The following is a 23,247-nucleotide window of genomic DNA, read 5'->3' on the forward strand; positions in this document are numbered from 1 at the left end:
AAACTGTCATCCAGGAGTCATAATGTGTGTCATAGTGTTTGTGTGTGTATATATTGTGTGGAAACGCTATATTGATGATCTATTTATCATCTATAGTGGAACAAAAAGATCAGCTCAGGATTTTATCAACCAACTGAACACCAATGATTTGAATTTGACATTTTCAGGAGAGATTAGTAGAACATCTGTCAATTTCTTAGACCTACATGTCTTTGTATCTGATGGGAAACTTTGTACCACAGTACATCGTAAGCCCACGGCTGGCAATGCATGCCTGCAGCTGCCACCTGGATAAATTAAAAAGCAGCATCCCCTATGGGGAACTGCTAAGAATAAAAAGAAACTGTTCACGGGACTGTGACCTCCAGGTGGCGGCTGCAGAAAACATGGCAAGATTCCATGTCCGAGTATACTCCGAAACAACCCTAATGAATGCAAAGAAGAAGGTAGACACTAAATTGAGAGCAAATCTGATTAGTGGAGCATTCAATGTAAGGAGGAAAAGGTCTATTAAATATCACAACTCATTGAGTCAATGCAGGATGATCACTGATTTCTCCAATAATGTCAATAATATCAAAGATACCTTCAGGAGGAACAAGTCAGTTAAGGACCATCTGGTACAGAGCCACTGAGTACAAGAAAAAAGGCAATAATGCTTCAACTGTGTAAAAGGCTTTTTCCCATGCGGGAAATGTAATTGCTGCAGAATCAGCCGTAAAGTATAAACTTACACTGTACCAGGACTCAAGAATCTGAAAGTAATAGAAAAATGTATGAACTGTAACACCAGTTACACTGTATACTGTCTCTTATGTCCGTGTGGACTTCGATACATCGGCAGTACCATCCATCCGAGCAAAATACAGATTCTTGAGCATCTACTAGCTATTGCCTCTAAGGATAGAAACTTTCCAGTGGCCAGACATTTTGAAAGTCGAGATATATTCTAGATCTACAATTGAAAATTCCCTATGGGTTAAACAGTGGAGAGGAGCTGTCAGTACATGTCTGACTCAAAGTTGAGGAGGACAGCAGATGACCGCAATCTGAATTATTATGGTACCTTTGTAAATATGTATATAGAAAGTTAGATAATTAAATTTTGGTCACCTTGATTTCTCTTTTCTTTTGTTTATGTGTACATTAATTAGTATGGTGGAAGAGGTAGGAATCGATTTAGCACCATCTAAGCTTATTATGGGCAGAATAACGAAAGTGTCCTTGATACGCAAACCAATGAAATGTTGTGAAAATATGTACATTGTTATATACCCATCTAGGATGTTAGAGTATTTTGTGATCATGATTGAATTGTTCGCAATGATAATACATTTCAATTTTGTGTTTATTTTGACAAAATGTAAATATACTTGTAGATTGGTACAAGCCCATCCAGGGCAAGATGAATTTAAAATGTTGAATTTTTTATTCAATGAAATGAATGAATTTGCATTGTGGAACTGCAATAGTGAATGTGGTATTGCATGTTCCGAGATGGCCGAAATAGTTTTAACAAGGTTGTTAGTCCCTTGTTGATTTTGTTACCTCGCAACCACCAATGAATTAGTGATTGTATTTAATGGCGTTGTCTCCCTCTGCCGCTTTGTATTGAGAAAGGCAGTCGCCGAAACTCGCCTTGTGTGGTTTCTGTGCCAATAAATTTAGTCAGTAAGTCCCCCGCGAATGCTGTACTTGTGTTCAACGTAGCCAAGAGATATATATATATATATATACTTCAAAACATAATTCAACAGCAAATTAATATTTAAATACAGAGAAAACAAGAAAAGATAACCTTATCGCCCATACATCCAGTGCTCAGAAACTCAACAGAGGAAAAATGTGAAGAAAGATTTATACAAAAAAACGGGCGAGGATGATACCTGGACGATACCAGACCCAGATGCTCCGGGAACAGAAGTTCAATCAAACTACATCTAGACGAAAGGTCAAACGCAGAATGAATAGCATAGTGAGAATATTAGAACGAGAAAGGGAAAAGAGAGGGATATGTTGATTCAGCACATCACGTGTTCTTGCCAAACTTTTTTTCCCATACACAATTAATTTAGCCAAACACAGTACTTAAATAGCAATTTACCAGAATTCCTTAATACACTGACAATCATGAGAGAAACCTGTTGGACTATTCAGGTGTTATACGGTGTGTGTGATAATGTGATACATCAGCAGGCAATCGTTCATGTAGTCTGAACAGATATGATTTTTAAAGGAGCAATTATAACATGTTAATGTCAACATTCAATGTGAACATATACAGCTGTTTTATATGGTTGGGCTGAGTGAATATTACCCAAGTGGTCCCAACCGTCTTTGGGTCTAGATGATGGCGTCATTCGTTCGGCAAGAAACTTCGGCTGTTTATTACCATAGATCATGTCGTTCAACCACTGTTTAAATTCTGGGTTCATAGCACATTCTTTAAAAAATATATATTTTTATTGCAAACAATCATCATTTTACATTTAATACGACCAAGTAGTTTACAGTTTCTCTTCTATTATCGGACCGGGTATCTTCCTGGTAATGCATGGCCCTCCCTATATGTCTAAAGTCCCTTTCACAGCCCTCAATAAGTTTACCACTGCCCCCCAGATCTTTTCCCATTTCTTCGGACGCCTCTTTTATGATAAATAGTTCATTCTGCCAACGAGCACCAGTCTAGCTCCGTCTGCCAGTCCTCAACTTTGGTAAAGCTCGGACTCCCCAGCACCGGGCTACGTTGCGTTTGGCCACCACCTCAGCCAACGCCAGCCAGATCCCAGTGTATCTCGGCCATGCCACGTCCCCAGGGATCTTCAGCAGGAACCACTTCGGCTCCAGGGGGGCCTCTACCCCCGCCTCTTGTGCCAGAATTCTTACAATTTTACCCCAGTATGTCTGTGGGCATTCCCATGTAAGATGGTAGAATGTTGCCTCCTGGCCACAGCCCCTGTGGCACTGTGACGACGACTACCCTGCCCAACGATGTAGTAGCCTCCTGGAGCAGTATATGGACTGGAAGACCTTTAATTGAATTAGACGGAAACTGGAACTAATTGTTACCTCCCTCGGTCCCTGTAGGGCCTCCATCCAATCTTCATCCTCTATCGGGCCAACATCTTCATAGCACATTCTTAAACAGGTTATTAATCCGATTTCATTCTCTTTTTTTGCCATCAATTTTGAGGGGATTAAAGCACATAGAATGAAGTTTCCTATTTGGGGAAATGCCCTGTACTCTGAGGTGGTGAATGCAATCTCACAAGTGAACTCCCTTTTGCTCCTCACCATTAAAGCTCCAACATGAAGAATAGGGATAGGTTTGGGAGGATAATGAACCCTTTCTGACCCAAGACCTTCAAGTCTTTTTACTTCCGTCTGATCCCTGTCCCAGAATGATTTTCAGTCTGCATTTCACAGCTTTTTTGGTCAGGTTTCCACTATACTAATGTAGCATTCATACATACTACTTCTAGAGCCTTTCAGACGCCTAAAACTGTCTCTTCTTTGCTTGGTGCTCATCTTCAATGCCTTTCCATCTATTGAGACATTGCTTCACGTTGTAGGTTGTAATCTTTACTATGTTGTTCTCAGGTCTGGCATTTTAATCCATTGCTCTATTTCCCCTCCACTCCAGTGCTCTATACTGGCAAATCCTAGTTTGAGCACTCTTCAAAAAACGCTTATTAAATAAATAATATACACATGCATAGATGTAGTCCCATATGCGTATATGGGACTACACAGATTAAGCTGTAGCCATAAACATTGCTTGTAGTTCTCAGCCCTGGACTTCTATTTTTTATGGGAAAAGTCTTCGAATTCAAAGTTCCAGTCTTTTGATCACTGGATCAGCTAACTCTAGACCTGGCTCCATTGTCTGAGTAAAGTCCCAGGACTGAGCAGTTCTCCAAACTGCCCAGCAGTGTGGACTGACTGGACTTGACAGCTACAGATGCCCTGCTATAACCTACTCATGGGTTTGGTGTGCTGAACGGAGCAGACTCGTATGCTGCTTGTGTGGCTTCACCCACTACTGCAGTTGGAATCCCAGGTTCTCCCCCCGTTTCATGTTATTTTGCCATCATGACATCTTTGACATCTAGGTGTTGTCTGGGAATGGAAGCTAACAATGAAGTTGTAGATGTGGTAGTTGTTTTTTTACACAAGTGTGTCATATTTACATAGTCCTGACATCTGTGGCTGCTGCTCGAGATCCTCTTGTGGTAACTTTTATCAAATCAACTTCAGTTGTTGCAGTGAGTAGATAAGTGGCTTGTCCACTCTGGTGTTTAAGAACATGTCCCCATAGGTTGTGTGAACATATCACTTTTCTGAGTGACTGTTGAGACACAAATTTAAAGCTTAAATTTATTTGCCTCAATTCTAATTGTGTGGCAGAAGCCGACGCTCCGAGTCAGATCCATGTACATAGTGAATCTTCATCTCCTGAAGTTGCCACTCTTAAAGACGATATGTTCTCACATTGAAGTCAATTTCTTTCCGGAAGCCACCATTTTCCAAAGCTGTAGGCCTTTAATATCATCTTTCAAGGCTATTTTGACTATTCTTTAAAATGCTCCACCATATCTCGCTAAGCAGGTTTCTTGGTATATCCACTGTACTTGGGCATGATTAAGCTTTGAGACTTGCACATTATATGAACCAAGTATAAAAAAACAAATCTTATAATGGATTATAGCAAATCCATGTACTGGTAAAGGGATTCTATTGACCGTAAAGATGAGATCAGGGCTCCATCTCTCTGAGCCATGAAATGCTGGTGGCCAGTACTCAGACCTAACCTCATCAACTACTCACTTTTCGGTGCTATCAGATCACTCCTGATACTTCATCTGTTAGTACCATGAGAGTGGTGTTCCGCCGCTGGTATCTAGAAGAATCTGTTTCAGCATCACTCCTGCTGCAGAGACCTGTTGTACTTACAGCAGTAGAAGGGGCTACTCTGAATAAGAGACTGAGAGCGAGATCAAAGGCAGGCAAATATCCTTCAGCTCTCAAAGCAAGCAAAATATGCTCTATTAAGACAAAGCAAGCTATTCTGTTAGTCTTGACATATGCTTAAATGACCAGATGGTGGTTGGATTATTCTGCGATAACCTTCAAACATTCCTGCACTCATTTTTAGACTTCTATCTGATAATTTTTCATGGGTGGGCCAAATAAATTTTTTAGACACAAAGCTACTGTTTCTGGAATTAAATCACAAATAACTGAAAGTGAGTGCCATTGAAACCTAAAGGCTGACAGTAAACAGAACTGGCTGCCACGTGGCGCCTATGTATAACGTGTTCAGAAAACACAACTGTATTCTCCTTCTCTTTCTGACAAGTATGTAAGACGGACTAATGGGCCCAATCCACAAGGTTCAACTTTTATGCGTCAGAAATCTACTCCTATATTTCTAGTAGATTTCAGATTTATTGAATTTACTTAGCGTTCCAGGCTACTCCTCCAAAACTACAACTGGCATAACTTTCCCAAAGTGATCCAGAATTTTTTTCTTCCGGAACATCCCCTTATTTCACGTATAAGAAAATCTTTACTCTGTGGAAACAGTCATTTCCCTACCATTTCTCTACACTTCTAGTAAATATGGGAGTGTTCCCTTCCACCTCCGACACTGCAAAGCCACCTACTGCTTTCATTCAATACTTCTACTGCATTTACATGATTCGTACCTACCTGAATGAGTTTTTGGGCGTGCCCTTCATTCTAAATGATCATAACACTGCTCATAATCCTAAACTTCGAGATTTGGTAATTCTGCAATACTGACATATTTTCTAAATTAGTAAATGCAATTTACAAACCTACAACTGTACTAACTCTGGTTCTGTGAATTCGGGTGTGGATTGCATATTCCTGGATTGCAGTTTTTCGCTCCTAAGGAACTCAGTCCGATGTTCTTGTATTTTTACCTTGTAACTCTGCCCCCAGAATTGTCAATATAGGGGACACCGATCACTCGGGAGGGATTGAGGACAGGCTGAGTTATCAGGTAACACATGTGAGACCTTGAGTATCCTCTAAGAAATAATGAATTTCCCGGGTAATTTGACATTCCGATCCCAGTTCCCTTAGTTATTCCTCATTTGTTCCCCTCCCTTCTACCCCTCCATAATTTTATGCAGGTGAAATGCTCCTGAGAAGCTACTGGAGTTCGTGTAATACCAGCTTGTCTGACACCTAATGTGGTCGATCACTTTCTGAGCCGACAAATTAGGATTACTTTAAACCTTATAATAAGACCTCATGGAGAACTAAGGCGCTCAAAATCATTTGTGAATCGGTGTCTCCGTGTTAAAATGATGTAAGTACAATTTGAGATGTGCAGTAGTTTCTTAACAGTGAAAGGTGGTAGGTTCAATATATAATGTAAATGCACTTAAGTGCTGCATTTTGTGAAGAACACTATAGCACTCTACTTGTTATCTGGTGAATTATCTGGTGTGTTTCATCAGTGAACAAAGAAACCCCCAGAAGAAAACTTTTCGGCACTTGGGTCATTATGAGGCAGGTGCATACAAACTTATTTTCTCTTATTTATCCTTAATTACTTAGTTTTGATTATCCTCGTTGAACCACAGACTTTTTCTGGAGTAATAAAATGTTATTGTTTGTATAGGTTTACCTTAGCCTAATGGAGCACGGTCAGCACACAAAGTGATGGGCAATATTGACATTGTTTCATCCAATTATCAGAAATAAAAAAAGAATCTCCAAAGATAGATGCGGGACAAATTTGCTAGAGGTAATTGAAGATAAGAATGTGAAAGACTTCTGGAAGTTGGTTCAAGAACGCTCTGGTAAAGCCCAGGGGTCTTTGCAGTGCTCGGTTCCCGAGGATAAATGGGTGGATTACCTGGAGGAAATCTACGGGAAGTGGCTAATTGGTGACAAAGCAAGTACAATAGTATGGCCAGGTGTGAGAAAAGAGCACTTTACCCCAAGCCACTTTAGGAAGATAATCTCAAGTTTAAATCTAACCCGTGCAGCTGGCCCTGATAATCTGTCGGCCATAATGATAAAAACTAACCCGGAATGGTTGGCCGAGTTTTTTGCGTATACATTTCAGGGGATCCTTAACACAGATTGTGCACGAAAACTGGAAAAGAGCTATGGTTAGACCTATCCACAAAAAAGGCGATATGAATGCCCCAAAAAACTATAGACTAATAAACCTTTTGGATATAGGGGAAAAGTAATCTTGGGATTTCTAAAAAATTGTGTAGAAGAAAACCAGATTGTGCCCCCAGAACAGGGAGGGTTTAAAGAGGGTCATTCAAAGGTGGACCACTGCTTTGCTCTCTGGGCAATTGCGAGGAAGTCAATTGAGCAGAGAGATAGTCTTTTCTGCTGCTTTGTGGACTTCCGCGCAGTGTTTGGCCTAGTGGACAGAGGGCAGTTGTGGTCAACCTTGATGGGTTATAATATCCCTGGTGACTTATTGAGCCTTATCCAAGCTCTGCATACAGAAAATTGGGCCCAGATAATTTTGGATGTAGAAGAAGTTTATCTCGGAAAATTGAAATTGGCAATGGGCTGAGACAGGGGTGTGTCTTGGCCCCCCTGCTCTTTTCCCTGTTTATAAGAGATCTGCCACAAATTTTAGGTAACACAAGAAGGGTGAGCCCGAAACAAGATGGGAAACATATCTTGTGTCTACTCTATGCGGATGACCTGGTAATTATAGACCAGACAGAGACTGGTCTACAAAGAAAATTGCACAGGTTCCAAGATTAATGCCAGGTCAAAAGACTTGTAGTTAATATGGAGAACACTAAGATCTCATGTTTCGGTAAAAGGAAAATAAGGTTCTCCTGGTATCTGGGCACTGAAAAGCTGGAAAAAGTAACTGAATATAGATACCTGGGGATGTGGTTTCAGAGAAATTTGCAATGGCACACCCACCTGGATGCACTAAAACGGAGTACATCGGCCTCAGTGAAGGGATTAAATAGATTCAATGGTGTGTATGGGGAAATTTCCGACAAACCGGTTTTAAAAGCTTATTCAGCCATGGTGCCACCTTAATTTTTGTATGGTTCAGAGCTACTATAGTTGAGTGGTAAAAATAGGTGGGATGTTGAGGAGGGAAACTGTTTGAAAAATCTTTTTTCCCTGCCCAAATCATCGATGGTACAGGCAGTGAGACTTGAACTGGGAACCACCTCCTGGGGTATTATAGCGTGCATGGCCCTACTACTCTTCTGACAACATGTGGGTTTGGATCATGATCTGAAAATCTCACAATGGTGTCAGAAGGAAATTGTAAACCGTGATTTAGCCTGGGCAAAATAAACTAGAGGCATTGTTAGCAAAGCGTGTTATTTGTTAAAGACTGAATCGTGCCCCCAGTTCCTTCAACTTAAGATCAACAAGCGAGAGCTTAAGATGCTGGGAATTGAAGTCTCTCGAGTACAGCATCAAGACTATCTTTCTAGGAAAAACTCAGTTCTCCATATGGTCACTGTGTGGCAAAAAGATCAGCATTTTCTCTAAATCGACAGGCTACCTACCTACCAGTTAAGGCGTGAAGTGTTAAGGCTAAGAATTGGGGTAAACCCATGTTATGCAAGTAAAGGGGTAATAAGCTTTATGGTAAATAAGTAAGGAAAATGCACCTGCACTTTAGGAACAACATGCAATATCATACATATTTTATTTGATTGCCTGAAAATGTTAGAAATGCTAAGACATGTTTTACGCCCGATATTTTTAAAACTATGATATTAAAAATAGGTTGCAAGCAGTAAACCTCTTAGTGGAAATGGTCAATTTAGATATAGCCTGTGCCATGGGGAAATATATTTAAAAAGGATAAGGAGTGCCTAAAATGTAATTACTATCGAAGTTTAGCTTGAGGAACTTCTAGTTTTTAATGTTTCCTCCTTTTAAAGGATGTGCGTATTGTTGGTTTAAAGATGTGTATAGATTATTTCAGAAGCTGTACATCCCGGTTTAATTATGTGGTATATTGTTTACTGATATACTTTGATCGTTGTAATATACCGAATAAAGTTTTATTGATTGATTGATAATGGGAATAGTATGTAAGTATATATTGTTAATCAGAAACTCAGCACACCAGTGCAGGTGTATGGTGTCTCATTCAACCCTAAGTCTCTCTGATAGACCATCATGATACCTGCTGCGATGCACATTGCTGTGCGAGAATCCTGTTCTAGTGCACACTTGTATTAATTACGTTTGGTGCATATGCAGCCATCTTAGGGCTAGTACATTACTCGTTCCTGAGGTATAAGTAGAGCAACACTAAGGTCGCTATTGTGAGTGGACATTTAATTCTGCTGGAACTGGTAATAGGAACACCGTAGATCAGTTTGGGGGTGAATGTCTAGGAAATTACATGAGCAAAGCAAAGGATGGGAAATAAAAACAAAGTAACAATGCAATTATGCAGTAGGCAGAAAGGAATGCCCTACAAGCTAAAACTCACAGTAGTGTGGCACTGTTCGTGCAGTCATCTATGACTCCAAAAAAGGGCATTGTGCTTTCTTTTGTAAAACATGGGTTTAGACGCAAGTGTATAGCTTATCTGACTTTAAAATATACATTTTCTTTTTTTTATTATTAAAATGTTTACCTCAGTGACAGTCAATCTTATAAGGTGATTCTCGCTGCATGTAATTGTTCTTCATGCAGGTATTGTTATCAATATGTTCCTGGACGTCAGTGGTCATCGTGGGTTTTTCAGCGTTCCTGTTCCTAATTTCATGAATTCTATAAAGCGCCCATATAACTGGCACGATTTGTCTTGTAGGCAGGTGCATGCAGGTGCATACAGCTGCCTCACATGATCTAATGTTTGAAATTCGAAATTTTCGTCGTCCAGGAATTACAGCAGGACACTCAGTAATTCCTCCTTTACTAGGGGGACCTCAAAGTCCATCTGTGATCCTCATTAACTCTGTCACCCCGAACTTTCAGTACTGGTATTGGCAACTTTGGTGGAGGGAGCGGTCGTAACAAGCCAAATCAAAGAACCTTGTAATGAAGCATTAGGTGTAATGATTACTGGTATTTGGTACAATATTTCCCATTCATAGATAGCTGACCTCTAAGTAATGTGACAGTACATACTAGCATGTTATAATAGACCTGGAAAATGCTCAGACTTAGGGTAATGTTATGTAGGTTATGTGGATTAGTATGTTAGTTGTCTTGATTGCCTGATGCAGTCAGCGATACACATGCCTTCCCAGAAAACTGAGCAATTACATAGTATGACATGCAACCTTCCCTTGTCCCCAGTAATTTTTGGTTGTTCATTTCCTCAACAGTTCACCTACTTGTATCCTGCGAGTTGTATATATTTTACAAGTTTTGCTCTTAGAAATGTTCAAGGTAACTGTAACCCCCAATAATGGTTTTCTCTCATGCATTGCCATACCTTTAACCATGTCTCTGAAGCAGAGAGAGAGGATAGTGCTTATTTTGGTAAAATGGGGCATATATGTATAACTATCTCTGTGTTAGATTGAATAGCACAACACTTGAGTACATGCAATAATGTGGTTGACGGTTATGCTCTTGGCCATACAATGTTGGGAAGTGCATAGCACACAGTCTGTGCTGCCACTTGGGGTCCTGCCATTAGAACGTTTATGTTCTTAAAAAGTCCTAATCAACCACAAGCATTATATGTTTTGTCCTCATCTCGTTAGTCAAAATGAGAGATAGAGCATTCATTTCTGAATTTAGGAAGTCTTATTTCTATCGTTTTGTTTTCATAAAGTGTATCAAATGGTGTTGTCTTTCTTCTGAAGAGGAATCTTTTGGTCAGCCTCCTACCTCCAGCTGAGCACTTTCAGTCTAACTTTAAAGAGATCTATGTTCTGACTTTACGTGATTCTGTCTTATGTGGTTTTATCACTATTTTCCGTTTTAAACACTCTGCATCCATTCCAGCCCACTAGTCATATGAAGGTGAAGAAAAATCACGTAGGCAGACTCCTTCCTCCCAGTCAAGCCCTCAGGGGTTCCTGCCCCAAGAAATGAAGTTAGAGCCCACTGACGAGCTGCATGCTCTTTGAAAAGTTCTAAGTTAGTAGGTTTTGAAATTTATATTTCTTTATTTTCTGTATAACAATTGTCTCACTTGCATACTATAACGTTCCAAGAGAGCGTTCCTGGTAGTTTTCTATTTAATCTAACGTTGTCAAAAAACTTGTCACTCAAAATTACCATATCTAAATTTCATAATAAGTTCCTGAATAAGGCGTAAGTATGTTCTGCTAAGATGGTGCTTTTTATCTTTCCCTCCACAAGATCAGTCTCTAATGGATATTCCACGTATAAGGTAAATCCCACCCTCCTAATTGCCACTCCTCTCACACCCAGATCAGGCATTCGCTTCTGATTTGTCAGTGCCATTTATTGCACCCTTATTGTTCTGAACTCAGATAAGACTTAAAATGTGGGATAATTAGGACCCAGGGAGAGTTTGGTCCAATATTTGCACTATATGCGTAGGTTCATCAGTTCATTCCCTACGGAGATTTCAGCCTTCTATTGAAAGAAAGCAAGACATATTAGTTTTTTTATCTTTTAGTTGGGATTTTTAGGTGCTTTATTTTATCTTGTGCATCCAGAGTTTTTTTCCCTGCTATAAATGTGCTCTTCTGGACCTTATATCTTAGTAAAACATAGCTGTAGAAGATGTCAACCAGGATTTGTTGTTTTCAGTACTGTTACATTAACCCCATGCCTAGGAGGCCAATCTCCAGATGTTAGTTTTCTAAACTTGATTAATTCCAGGAAATTGTCAGTCCATCTCAAATTGTTCCCATTTTGTCAAATAATAAAAAAAAAACTCACCTGGAAGAGCATAGCATAGGTGAAGTAACAACGCATTGCAAATAATTTGTTTGCGTAACCCAACCACCAGATTAAAGCATTGGAATTTACCCTCTCCCTTGTACTTTCGAGTGTATCTTATACGTAGATATCGTTTTCACCGAGATATGGAGTTAATTTTGAAATCCTCTTTTATATTTTCCTTGCAGGGAGGAGCAAGCAGAAACCTCATCTGTGCGTGTTGGATTTGTCACCTACAATAAAATTCTTCACTTCTACAATGTCAAGAGCAATTTAGCACAACCTCAAATGATGGTGGTGTCTGATGTTGGAGAGGTCTTTGTTCCCCTGATGGATGGCTTCCTGGTGAACTTTCAGGAATCGAGATCTGTGATCAACAAGTAAGAATGGGTTTATTATAAGGGCGGAACAAGACTACTTAAGGTGTTATGGTTGAATAACATTTTGCTAAAAGTAAGAACTATGTGCACCTTAGGTTTCCTCCTGTGCCTGCCCTACATTTCCCAAAGTACATAAAGTGAGGATATGCATTGACAAACGTTGAGCAAACGCTCATCACAAGTTACGAAACAAAGCTGTTCATCTCACATTTCCTTGGAGAAAGAAAAATCACAGATATAAGGACTATAAATGGTTTTTGATTGAACAACTGAATAACATTAAATAAGGTGTAACTATAGAAACTGAGTTAAGTAAATGTAGGGGTGATTTGTGGTACTCGTAGTCACAAAATTTTAAATGTGTAAATTTTATCTTTGAAGTTCACTTTAACCTCCTCCAGTTTGGGAAATATTTCCTCCGTATTTTCCACTTTTAATGTGGATTTACCCGCGGCCAATAGCAGGAATGTGCCTCCCACTGTATTCAGGGTGGCAGCATGCTTTGCTAAAAGTCTGTGACTACCAATAAACTCACAAGATTGTTGGGGCTCACAAACATTTGTAAGACACATTCCCACAAAGTTGTTAGTTTGTAGTTGTTCAGAAACTTTCATACACCCCTATCCTGGAATGTCCGCTCCCCATCCATGTGAGCAGATTTATTGTCACTTAATATCACACAGTATTGGTGTGATGTTACATGCAAGTGAATCACTTTGCAAGTCTAAATTAAAATGTTCAAGCTTTTGCACACCTAAGTCTTGTTTAAGTGGCCTAACGCTTGTGTGTCTCAGCATACTGTTTCCCTGGCTTCACTTACGGGTACAAAAATCTACATGGATTTTATTGATAATAGAGGAAGAAGACATTTTATGGTATGTTTACATACTCTGTTTCCTTATGAAAAGCATACAATTGCAATTTATGAAGAGAAAGTCAAGTCTATTCCTCACTTGGCAAGCTTACCACAATGGAGGAAACCTGGCCGATGCAGGTCAGCCATCTTCCAACATTACTCTTTATGGAGGCTTGTTGTGTCCTATGGCTAAGCAAGTGTTCCCCATCATTCCAAATTTGCTTTATAAAGTTGCCAAGAGCTGACTGAGAATTTTGTAACGTGTTTCATGTACAATTCTTTATTGAAAGAACCGACCTGGCCATGTCTTCCTTCAAAGCAGAGTGCAAAATGATGTAAACGCCATTGCCATCCGTGAGACGAGGCAGTTTGCTTGAGCTTCTTTTTCAGGTGATCAATTTCTTAGGATTGATGCTATTGCTAACTAACCTGTGAAGCATTAATGATCGAAATCCCTTTGAACAAGCACTGATGACATACTCTGTCCCTAAAAGACACCATCAAGGAGCCCTGTTTGCAGCCTAATGTGTTGCATCTACGCTCAAAGGTCCCAAATACCTAAAGATTGCCTTGTTGTTCCATTACTTACCCATTCTCTATTAAACATTTATAGCCATTGTTAGCAACACAACTGTTGTTACATTCATAAGACTGCTTTATGCAGGCTGTATTCCAGTTCATTCCCAGGGCCAGTTTTCAGACCTGGCCAAAGTAAACAAGTGCAGTGTTTTGCTCCAAAAATATTTTCAAGGATACAGCAAACCATGGTGGTTTTCTGTGTCATGAATGTTTCTGTCCTTTTATCAGATAAAATATGATATGGCTGAAGTGAGCACTCAGTTCCTCATACCACTTGTTGAAATTCTTGAGGACTTTCAGAAACATGAAATGGTAAAACTACCATTTCATGTTTCTGCTTCTTGCACTCGGAGAAAACAGAAGTGCCTGGTTGGGGGCGGGCGGGTGGACCTGCACCTCTTGTTTTAAGGCTTGAAAAATGAGCGTCTGGTGTCTTATTGTACCAGGCGGTAATGACTCGTGTGAGTGGTGTTAACCGATCTACCTGGGCCTGGATTCACTCATGCTCAGCTCGTCATTCATAACCATTTGTCTTCATAATAGATTATAAACCAAATTGTGCAAGTCAATGCTGTTTTTCACTGTGATGAGAGCGATGTAAAGGGAGAAATATGGCCTAAAGGCTAGAGCAGCAGTGCTGGAACTGGGGACGCCAGTTTGAAACTGGCCTCGCCTCAACATCCTGTGATTCTGGGCAAATCACATATCCATCTGTCTTAAAAAATGTGCAATGCCTAGATCTTATGGAAAACATCTAGTTCTTGTGCAATGTGCCCTTGGGTCAGGGTCGAGCTACATAAATATACAAAAAACAAACAGAAGCACAGCATGGGTCTAGATAACCATTTGGAAATCTCTTGCACTCATTTCCACAAGATTTGTTGCATGGAGCACGAAGGCCGCATTGTTTGGCCAGGTAGAGTAGCGGCTGGCTAAAGGTCACTTGATGGGCCGCAGAACAGACCCCGGCTATATTGAAGCCAAGGGAAAAAGTGACCAACATGGCATCCGGAATGTGAGGAAGACATGGACATGTCATTGTAAAGATTGGACATAACGGAGCCCAAATATTTCAGCTTCGTTTAAAGTCACCTACACTACCTTCATATGCTCAGCTACGGTCCGGCGATGCAGCTTTCCCACATTAGTAAAATATAAGAGAGCAGTTCCTCCTCCTGTCTTTTTCCAAAGCACGTACATTAACGCAACAAAAATAGCATAACTGAACGTGTACGGTGTCAAAAGTTCAATTTAACAGCAGTTTGCAGATTCCTGAAATTTAATGGGAATGCGTGAGCCATACATTCTCATCAAAGTCTACCTTTGCCCCTGGAGCTGAGCACGGCAAACTCAAACGTGCTATGTTACACGGTTTCGAGGCACGTCCGATAGCAGACTTACATCTGCAGCTGCGGTCTTTTAACTTTTCCTATGAAAGTCCAATACTGGGGCAAGAAAACAAGTTACTTGCCTGTAACTTTGGTTCCCCAGTATTGGTAACTTTCATAGATTCCTATGCGCCCACCCGCCTTCCCTGGGAAAGCTCAGCCTACAGCAGAGTTGGTTACTGTTACACAACGGCTATGAAAATCTGAGGCTCTGAGGCTCTCTCAGGAGGGTTCTATGGGGTGAGGCTGATCTGATTGGTTGTTTTAGTTTTTTGGTCTCTTTTACAAAAAGAGGGTGATATGCTACAAAATGAGATGAGGCCTAGGCCTTCCTTTCTCTTTTGTAACTACTACTATGGTATTTTCTGTTTACCGAGGCTCCCATTCCGACGATGGCGGAATGATACAAAGCATGGGAATCTATGAAAGTTACGAATACTGGGGAACCAAAGTTACAGGTAAGTAACTTGTTTTCATCCCCGCTGAGGAGAGAGAGTACTCTCCCATAGGTAGTAATGCCGCCCCGCTGAAGAGCGCTGGTACTCTCCCATAGGTAGCAGTAAATTCCCACTTAGGAGTACTGTTACTCTCCCATTGCTAGTAGTGCATCTCTGCTGGGGTGAGGTGGTACTTTCCCGATCAAATACAACAAATCCAAGTATTCAAAGCCTGCAGGACGGAATATTTATAGCAACCCTCGTAGTCTGCCAGCATAAAACATAATCTTAGCATCACAGCAGATCGGGGAACATGGGCTGCAATTAGCCTAAGCGTGTGAAATACCCCACTGGTTAACCGTGAAGAGAAAAGTGAAAGAGAAAAGTGAAATGAAGAGACGGAAGGCGAGAGGAGGGGGCGAGTGCTTTTCACTTGGGAGAGCGAGCAGCTCCAGACGCGATAATTGCTTTTATATGGCGCTGCACGCTCCCGCGAGTGAATCGCCACACATGCACGCATTGCCTTTGAAGACAATAGAACGCGTGCACGTTTTTGGATGAAAAGCCAAAGCGATCGCAAAAGATCTTTTTGCCTATGCAGCGCATGTGCACTGCATAAGCAAGACCTAAAAAATGAAACAGAAAAGTTTCATTTTTCTTTTTTAAATGCATCCCGTTTTCCTTTAAGGAAAACGGGATGCATTTAAAAAAAAACGGCTTTATTCAAATAGCACTCACAGACCTGGTGGTCTGCTGACCCCAGCAGGCCACCATCCCTGGGAGTGCTAGCCATTCCTAATAGGGTTGCAAATAGCACCTGCCTCATGAATATAAATGAGGCACACAATTTGCTAACCCATTAGGAATCGCTAACCGTTTCTGTGACACTGTTGTACATTGCATTTTGCGAGTCGCAAATTGCAAATCGCTAAGCGCCACAATTTACGAGTCGCAAAATGGAAACGTCCTACATCTGTCCCTTAATCCCACCCAAACTAGGCCCAAACAGACTAGTTTACCAAGTGCATTATTGATAATCCGAGAACGGACATGGCTAAAGACTTTGCTCCAGTTGATTAACTTCTGTGTTTAATATGATCATTCGAATCATCCTTATTGACTGTGTACATTCCTTTGATATTAGAGGGTTTGTACATGAGTTACGCAGTTTTTTTCCGGACTACATTATCACCTGTGATATCTCGCTTTACAGATTCGTTTTTACAAGTGACTTGTAGAATAGCTGTGGGCCTGCCCATATTACATCTGTCTTTTAATGATGACCTGGTGCATTATTAGTCATGTTACGAGGCCTTTCCTTACACCTATGCAGAGGATTCTTTTCTCAACTTTGAGTCGCCTGAGTTTCCAGTTCTGAACATTACCACCTCCTGAATACAGATGATACGCTCATGGATGATCTAAAATAAAATGAAGTACTGTTCCTCAAACTAGAATTGGCTTTGCATGTCTCAAACCTCTGCTGTGGGACCCTGGCTTCTGGTCCACAGTTTATGGTCTTCTCAGCAGATGAGTAACTTGCACATGTTACTTGTCCCAAGACCTCATTTGAAGCTGGCGTAGCTGCAGAGGTTGAAGCAATGGGCTAGTAGCCCTTCACCTGACCAACACACAAAGACTGTGTACCATAGTCCCTTTGATCGTCATCTTGACACCACTGTGTCAATGTAGTATGCCCTGTGGTTGGTAAAAATCTTCTCACCCACCTACATATGGGGAAAATGCATTGACTTGTCCTGTGAGAGTCCTTTGTCACAGAAATCACATAATCCCGACTGCTAGCTTGCTGCATTAGCTATTAGTAGGACAACTGCTTAATTTTAAGTTGCCCTGCATGAAACATGAGGCTTTTTATGACAGACGCTTGTAATTTCTACATCAGTAGCCCATCCACTGATCCCTGCCAATCAATAATTTTACCTATTGCTGAACGAGCCCAAAACATGTCAAAACTTGAGGCTGATATTTCTATGTGATCGTGGCCCGTTATAGTGATCTTTGCCTGAATCTCACCACTTAAGCTTCTTCCGATGACCAACAATAGAAACTGTACAAAAGGGGGTAGTAATGGACGGAGCATCTGAACCAATCAAACACTCACACCCAGTCAAAAGATCTCGGTTTAATCCATCACCGTTCTTTAGCCCACTCTGCCACCCCAGTACAGACATGGCTATATGCAAATCAGTCTGACCCTGTGCCTCATGGGAACAGTCCAGCCCGAACTGCCAAGCCATGCCTTTCCTGGACCGGAAACAAGCTTCCGAGGACCGGTTTCTGGCATTCCAGCGGTCTTCAGCCCGGCTTGCTTGAATCCAGTGGCAAAGTGAGCAAGGGACTCACGTCTGAGCATACCCTGCCACACTTATAGAGGCCAAAAGCGGTACAAAAGGGGGTGGTAATGGACGGAGCATCTGAACCAATCAAACACTCACAACCAGTCAAAAGATCTGAGTTTAATCCATCACCGTTCTTTAGCCCACTCTGCCACCCCAGTTCAGACATGGCTGTATGCAAATCAGTCTGACCCTGTGCCTCATGGGAACAGTCCAGCCCAAACTGCCAAACCATGCCTTCCCTGGACCGGAAACAAGCTTCCGAGGACCGGTTTCTGGCATTCCAGCCGTCTTCAGCCCGGCTTGCTTGAATCCAGTGGCAAAGTGAGCAAGGGACTCACGTCTGAGCATACCCTGCCACACTTATGGCGGCCAAAAGCGGTACAAAAGGGGGTGGTAATGGACGGAGCATCTGAACCAATCAAACACTCACACCCAGTCAAAACATCATGGCTTGGTAGTTCGGGCTGGACTGTTCCCATGAGGCACAGGGTCAAGGCTGATTTGCATATAGCCAGTGTCTGACCTAGGGTGGTGTGGAGTGCAAAAAAACGATGGATTTAGGCCCAGATCTTTGTACTGGGGTGAATGTAAGACATTGTTCTGCATTCTGTCTATCAACTGTGTTTTTTGCAATTGTCACCCCGAGTGGGCTGGGTATGCTCAGACGTGAGTCCCAGGCTCTCCACATCACTGGAGTCAAGCTATCCAGGCTGAAGAAGGCTGATAGCCAGAAACCAGTCCTTGGATGCTTGATTCCGGTCTAGGAAAGACATGGCTTGGTAGTTCGGGCTGGACTGTTCCCATGAGGCACAGGGTCAAGGCTGATTTGCACATAGCCAGTGTCTGACCTAGGGTGGTGTGGAGTGCAAAAAAACTATGGATTTAGGCCCAGATCTTTGTACTGGGGTGAATGTAAGACATTGGTCTGCATTCTGTCCATCAACTGTGTTATTTGCAATTTTCACCCCGAGTGGGCTGGGTATGCTCAGACGTGAGTCCCAGGCTCTCCACATCACTGGAGTCAAGCTATCCAGGCTGAAGAAGGCTGATAGCCAGAAACCAGTCCTTGGATGCTTGATTCCGGTCTAGGAAAGACATGGCTTGGTAGTTCGGGCTGGACTGTTCCCATGAGGCACAGGGTCAAGGCTGATTTGCATATAGCCAGTGTCTGACCTAGGGTGGTGTGGAGTGCAAAAAAACGATGGATTTAGGCCCAGATCTTTGTACTGGGGTGAATGTAAGACATTGGTCTGCATTCTGTCCATCAACTGTGTTATTTGCAATTTTCACCCCGAGTGGGCTGGGTATGCTCAGACGTGAGTCCCAGGCTCTCCACATCACTGGAGTCAAGCTATCCAGGCTGAAGAAGGCTGATAGCCAGAAACCGGTCCTTGGATGCTTGATTCCGGTCTAGGGAAGGCATGGCTTGGTAGTTCGGGCTGGACTGTTCCCATGAGGCACAGGGTCAAGGCTGATTTGCATATAGCCAGTGTCTGACCTAGGGTGGTGTGGAGTGTAAAACAACGATGGATTTAGGTCCAGATCTTTGTACTGGGGTGAATGTAAGACATTGTTCTGCATTCTGTCCATCAACTGTGTTTTTTGCAATTTTCACCCCGGTGGGCTGGGTATGCTCAGACGTGAGTCCAAGGCTCTCCGCATCACTGGAGTCAAGCTATCCAGGCTGAAGAAGGCTGATAGCCAGAAACCGGTCCTTGGATGCTTGATTCCGGTCTAGGAAAGACATGGCTTGGTAGTTTGGGCTGGACTGTTCCCATGAGGCACAGGGTCAAGGCTGATTTGCATATAGCCAGTGTCTGACCTAGGGTGGTGTGGAGTGCAAAAAAACGATGGATTTAGGCCCAGATCTTTGTACTGGGGTGAATGTAAGACATTGTTCTGCATTCTGTCCATCAACTGTGTTTTTTGCGACCAACAATAGAAAAGCATTGAGAAATTCTTTTCCAACTTGGCTTTCAAATTTATGTGGGTGGGATGTTTACAGAGTGAACCTAGCTACAGTAGAGTGGAGAGACACATTAAGGACATTTTGCAACTTATGAGTGGCACGGGAGATGGTGTAGTCTCTGGATGGTGCTGTGTTGTGATGACTGGGAATACAATATGGGAAGACTGTGGTAAAAGGAGAGTTTGGAGATGAAGCAATAATGGGTCTATGCAGCACACAGGTGAACTGGAGAGGGTGTTGGCAGGGAGTAGACCAGGCTAGGAATAGGAGCCATAGATTGATGGGTTGATGGGATTGTGACCAGGTCGACGGGTGGGGTTGGGAATGTGTGGATGGGGAGAGTTGCTTCAGCAGGCCGGTTAGTTACAAGAGGTTGCATTAAGAGAAAAGCACTGAGTCATGTTCTGAAGTGGTGGGTGATCAAGTATGATGGTCTTCTGGATTGCGTTCTACAGTTAGTCACAGGAGAAAGCTTTTCCCCAAATGATTAATTTGTAAAAAGCATCAACACAATGAAACAGGCCGCCCCAGGAGACTCGTACGTCTGAGCATCTGCTCTTGAAAATTCATATAATTACATGCTTGCAGTGTCATTCTCTCAAATTGTTGTGCATATTAAGAGACTAATTTAAGGACTGTATGTCCTTTAGTGATAATTAAATAGAGGTGTCAACGTTTTGGCTTTCCTTTTTAGACATTCCTGCACAATCCCATCCTTTCCTAATTGCTTGTATCACACAATTCTCAGGATTTTGAACAAAACTAATTTTCTGTGGTCTGATGACCTTTGCCTTCCTGTAAGCGATTGTGTAAGACACTAACAACATTCCAGTAGTCAGTCACTGCAGTGATTTAGTCATACAATGAACTGGAAAAGCTATCTGTTTTGGCTGTAATCAAACAATAGAAATCCTTTTATCATCTTTCTTTTTTTTAATCTAATACTTTATTCCTCACTACAACGTTAACCTTTGTTATTGTGATCTTCATTAGTTGGCGGTCACAAAAGCTGTTGGTTGATTAACAGATGACTACGTGTTTTAAGTTTTCTTTGGAAAGTTCTTTTTCCAGTTAATGGGAATTAAGGGCATATTTGTTTGTAAAGCACAGCCCACGCATTTTTGTTTACATTACTAATTATTCAATCAATGTAGTATTACATATATTTAGACAAAACTACTCTTTAGGTCCAATGTAATTGTTTAACCACATGCGCGCTCCTCTGATTCTGCCCATATGCTGACTTTTTAAAAAACCCATTGTTCATGACGAGCTGGGCTCGTCATCAGTGTTTGAGGAGGCTACACCATGACGAGCCCAGCTCGTCATCAGTCTCGAAGGGGTTAACTTAGTCAAGTCGTAATTGCAATTAACGGTCTTTTATTTATTTATCGGTGACAGTAGCACTTCACTCAGAAATGGAAGTTTAATCATTATAGGAAATTGAGCTGAACAAATAAAAACCATGATTAAAAAAAGTTGCAACAAAGAAGAGTTGGAGGAGTATAAACATGTTGCAGATATTGATGTACTGATATGCCTAGACTGGGAAAGGAATTAAGCTGTGATTCATTCAGTCTCACCAAACCGATCCTCAAAGAGATGAATTTAAAGTGTCACTGAAGGAGATCATAACCCTGAGACCCATAAGAAGTGCATTCTGGAGATGAGGACCACGTTTTAAGTAGTGCTAGGATATGGAGATTAAAGAATACAGGGTGTTTAAAGTATGTGTCTGGATTCGATTCAGGAAACATACGAGGGATAAACCATACATTGCCTTCAACACTACAGTGAAGTGTTTAAGTTGAGCTCTCTTGGTAGGAGATAGCCTGCAGATCTCCTTGGATTGAAGTAGGACAGATGCAGCTGAGAGAGAATGTAAAGCACATGCGTGATAACCTTTACTCCTCTTAACTCTCCTCTTCCCCTAAACCGGTCTCTTACCTACCCGCTCCCCCCCATGAGTTACAAGGTCCTAGCGCTGGGATACCCTCGTGGTGACTACGCGCTCTACAAAATTTTAAAATAAAATAAAATACTGTGGGGGGGAATGTGTACTTCCATAGCCCTGCGAATAGGATGTCACAATGGTTCATTCTGCTTCTAATTGGAGAAGGAAGTTGGACCTATCTTATTCAAATCAGAGGACTCATCCAACATTCTGATATTAGTGACTGATTTCTGCTTGACATAGCTGTATTGGTGATTAATGAAGTGAGTTACATGGGAGAGTCAACCTGCATGTCTAGGGTTTTGGCACATCGGGAGGTGATGACTCACTTGGGAAAAGATGATCATAGTTAGAGTAGGAGAAAGCACAGTTGTAGATAATTTCTGTTTTAGGAGAGTTGAGCATAGGGGCATCCAGTGTTTGATGTCCGAAAGATATTTAGAATCCAGCAAGATAACAGGAAAAATCATTTGAGGATCATCATATTGGTGAGATAATATTGAAGGAGGAAAATATTGGTTGTGAGAGAGAAAGTGTGAAGCAAACAAAGCTGCGGATCCAAATTTTTAGGAAAATGCTAAAGGCATGGTTGTTTGTTAATTGAGGTTGACCCGACTGCAGTTAAGCTTTCAGATTCAAGGATAGATCAGAGCCTGTTGGTCATTTAGCTCTGGAGGCCATTGAGTACCATGCGCCCTACAAACCGAACAGAATAGATCGGTAGCCAACCAATCATGTTGGAGCTGCGTTTACCTCTTCATGGAAGGTTTTCTGGGTAGTACATGCTGTACTTTTCATAGAATGCATTGTGGTGGTTCCTGTCCGCGTGCAGCTCGGCAGGTACAACTTTCAGGCATCTGCGTTGGTGGGTAACCTTGCACCTGCCCTTCACACAAGAGACAGAATTTGAGTGGAACATGTGGGGGTCTATGCCCGTTCTTGTCCTCTGTGCACAGTATCCATGCTTCATATTGCAAATGCACTGCTTACAAACATACTGATGTTTTTGATCAACAAAGGCTACCCCTGAAGGTAGCAGAGGTGAATGGGTTTTAAGAATCTCCTCTGTACAGGGGTTCCAATGTTCATACTTAATACTACAAAAATCATGTACCATATCTACATGACCATTTGAAGCGCACAAAAAGTAAACACAAAGGGACCTCCTTCTGTCCAAGCCATTAGACTTCACTGACAGCTGGCGCACCCCGAAAAGCTATGGGTGCTGCACAGAGGCTAAAGGGAGAGCGTGTTTCTTGTGTAGTTCAATGACCTGGTGATAAAAAGTGCTACCCTCTTTGTATGTTTTATACTTTATTTAGTGTTAATTGTAACTAATGATCAGCTAGGTGGGCATGAAGGAACCATTCAGGATTGCTCAGTAAGTTGACCTTGCACCACTGTGACCTGCAGCAATGAGACGCTGGCAAGCTACAGTCCCAGCAAAGATATC

At 41.7% G+C, this 23,247-nt stretch overlaps 1 protein-coding gene across 1 annotated transcript in view; it reads left to right on the top strand.

Annotated features, from left to right (window-relative positions):
* Positions 1-23,247, top strand: part of SEC24D (SEC24 homolog D, COPII component) — a 377,092-nt gene that overhangs the window by 263,600 nt on the left and 90,245 nt on the right. The window contains exon 12 of the mRNA XM_086961445.1: positions 12,060-12,251. Coding sequence (XP_086817571.1) covers positions 12,060-12,251 — 192 coding nt within the window. The remainder of the gene's footprint in view (positions 1-12,059; positions 12,252-23,247) is intronic.

This window comes from Lissotriton vulgaris, chromosome 3_1, assembly GCF_964263255.1.
Source record: "Lissotriton vulgaris chromosome 3_1, aLisVul1.2, whole genome shotgun sequence".
Taxonomy (NCBI): domain Eukaryota; kingdom Metazoa; phylum Chordata; class Amphibia; order Caudata; family Salamandridae; genus Lissotriton; species Lissotriton vulgaris.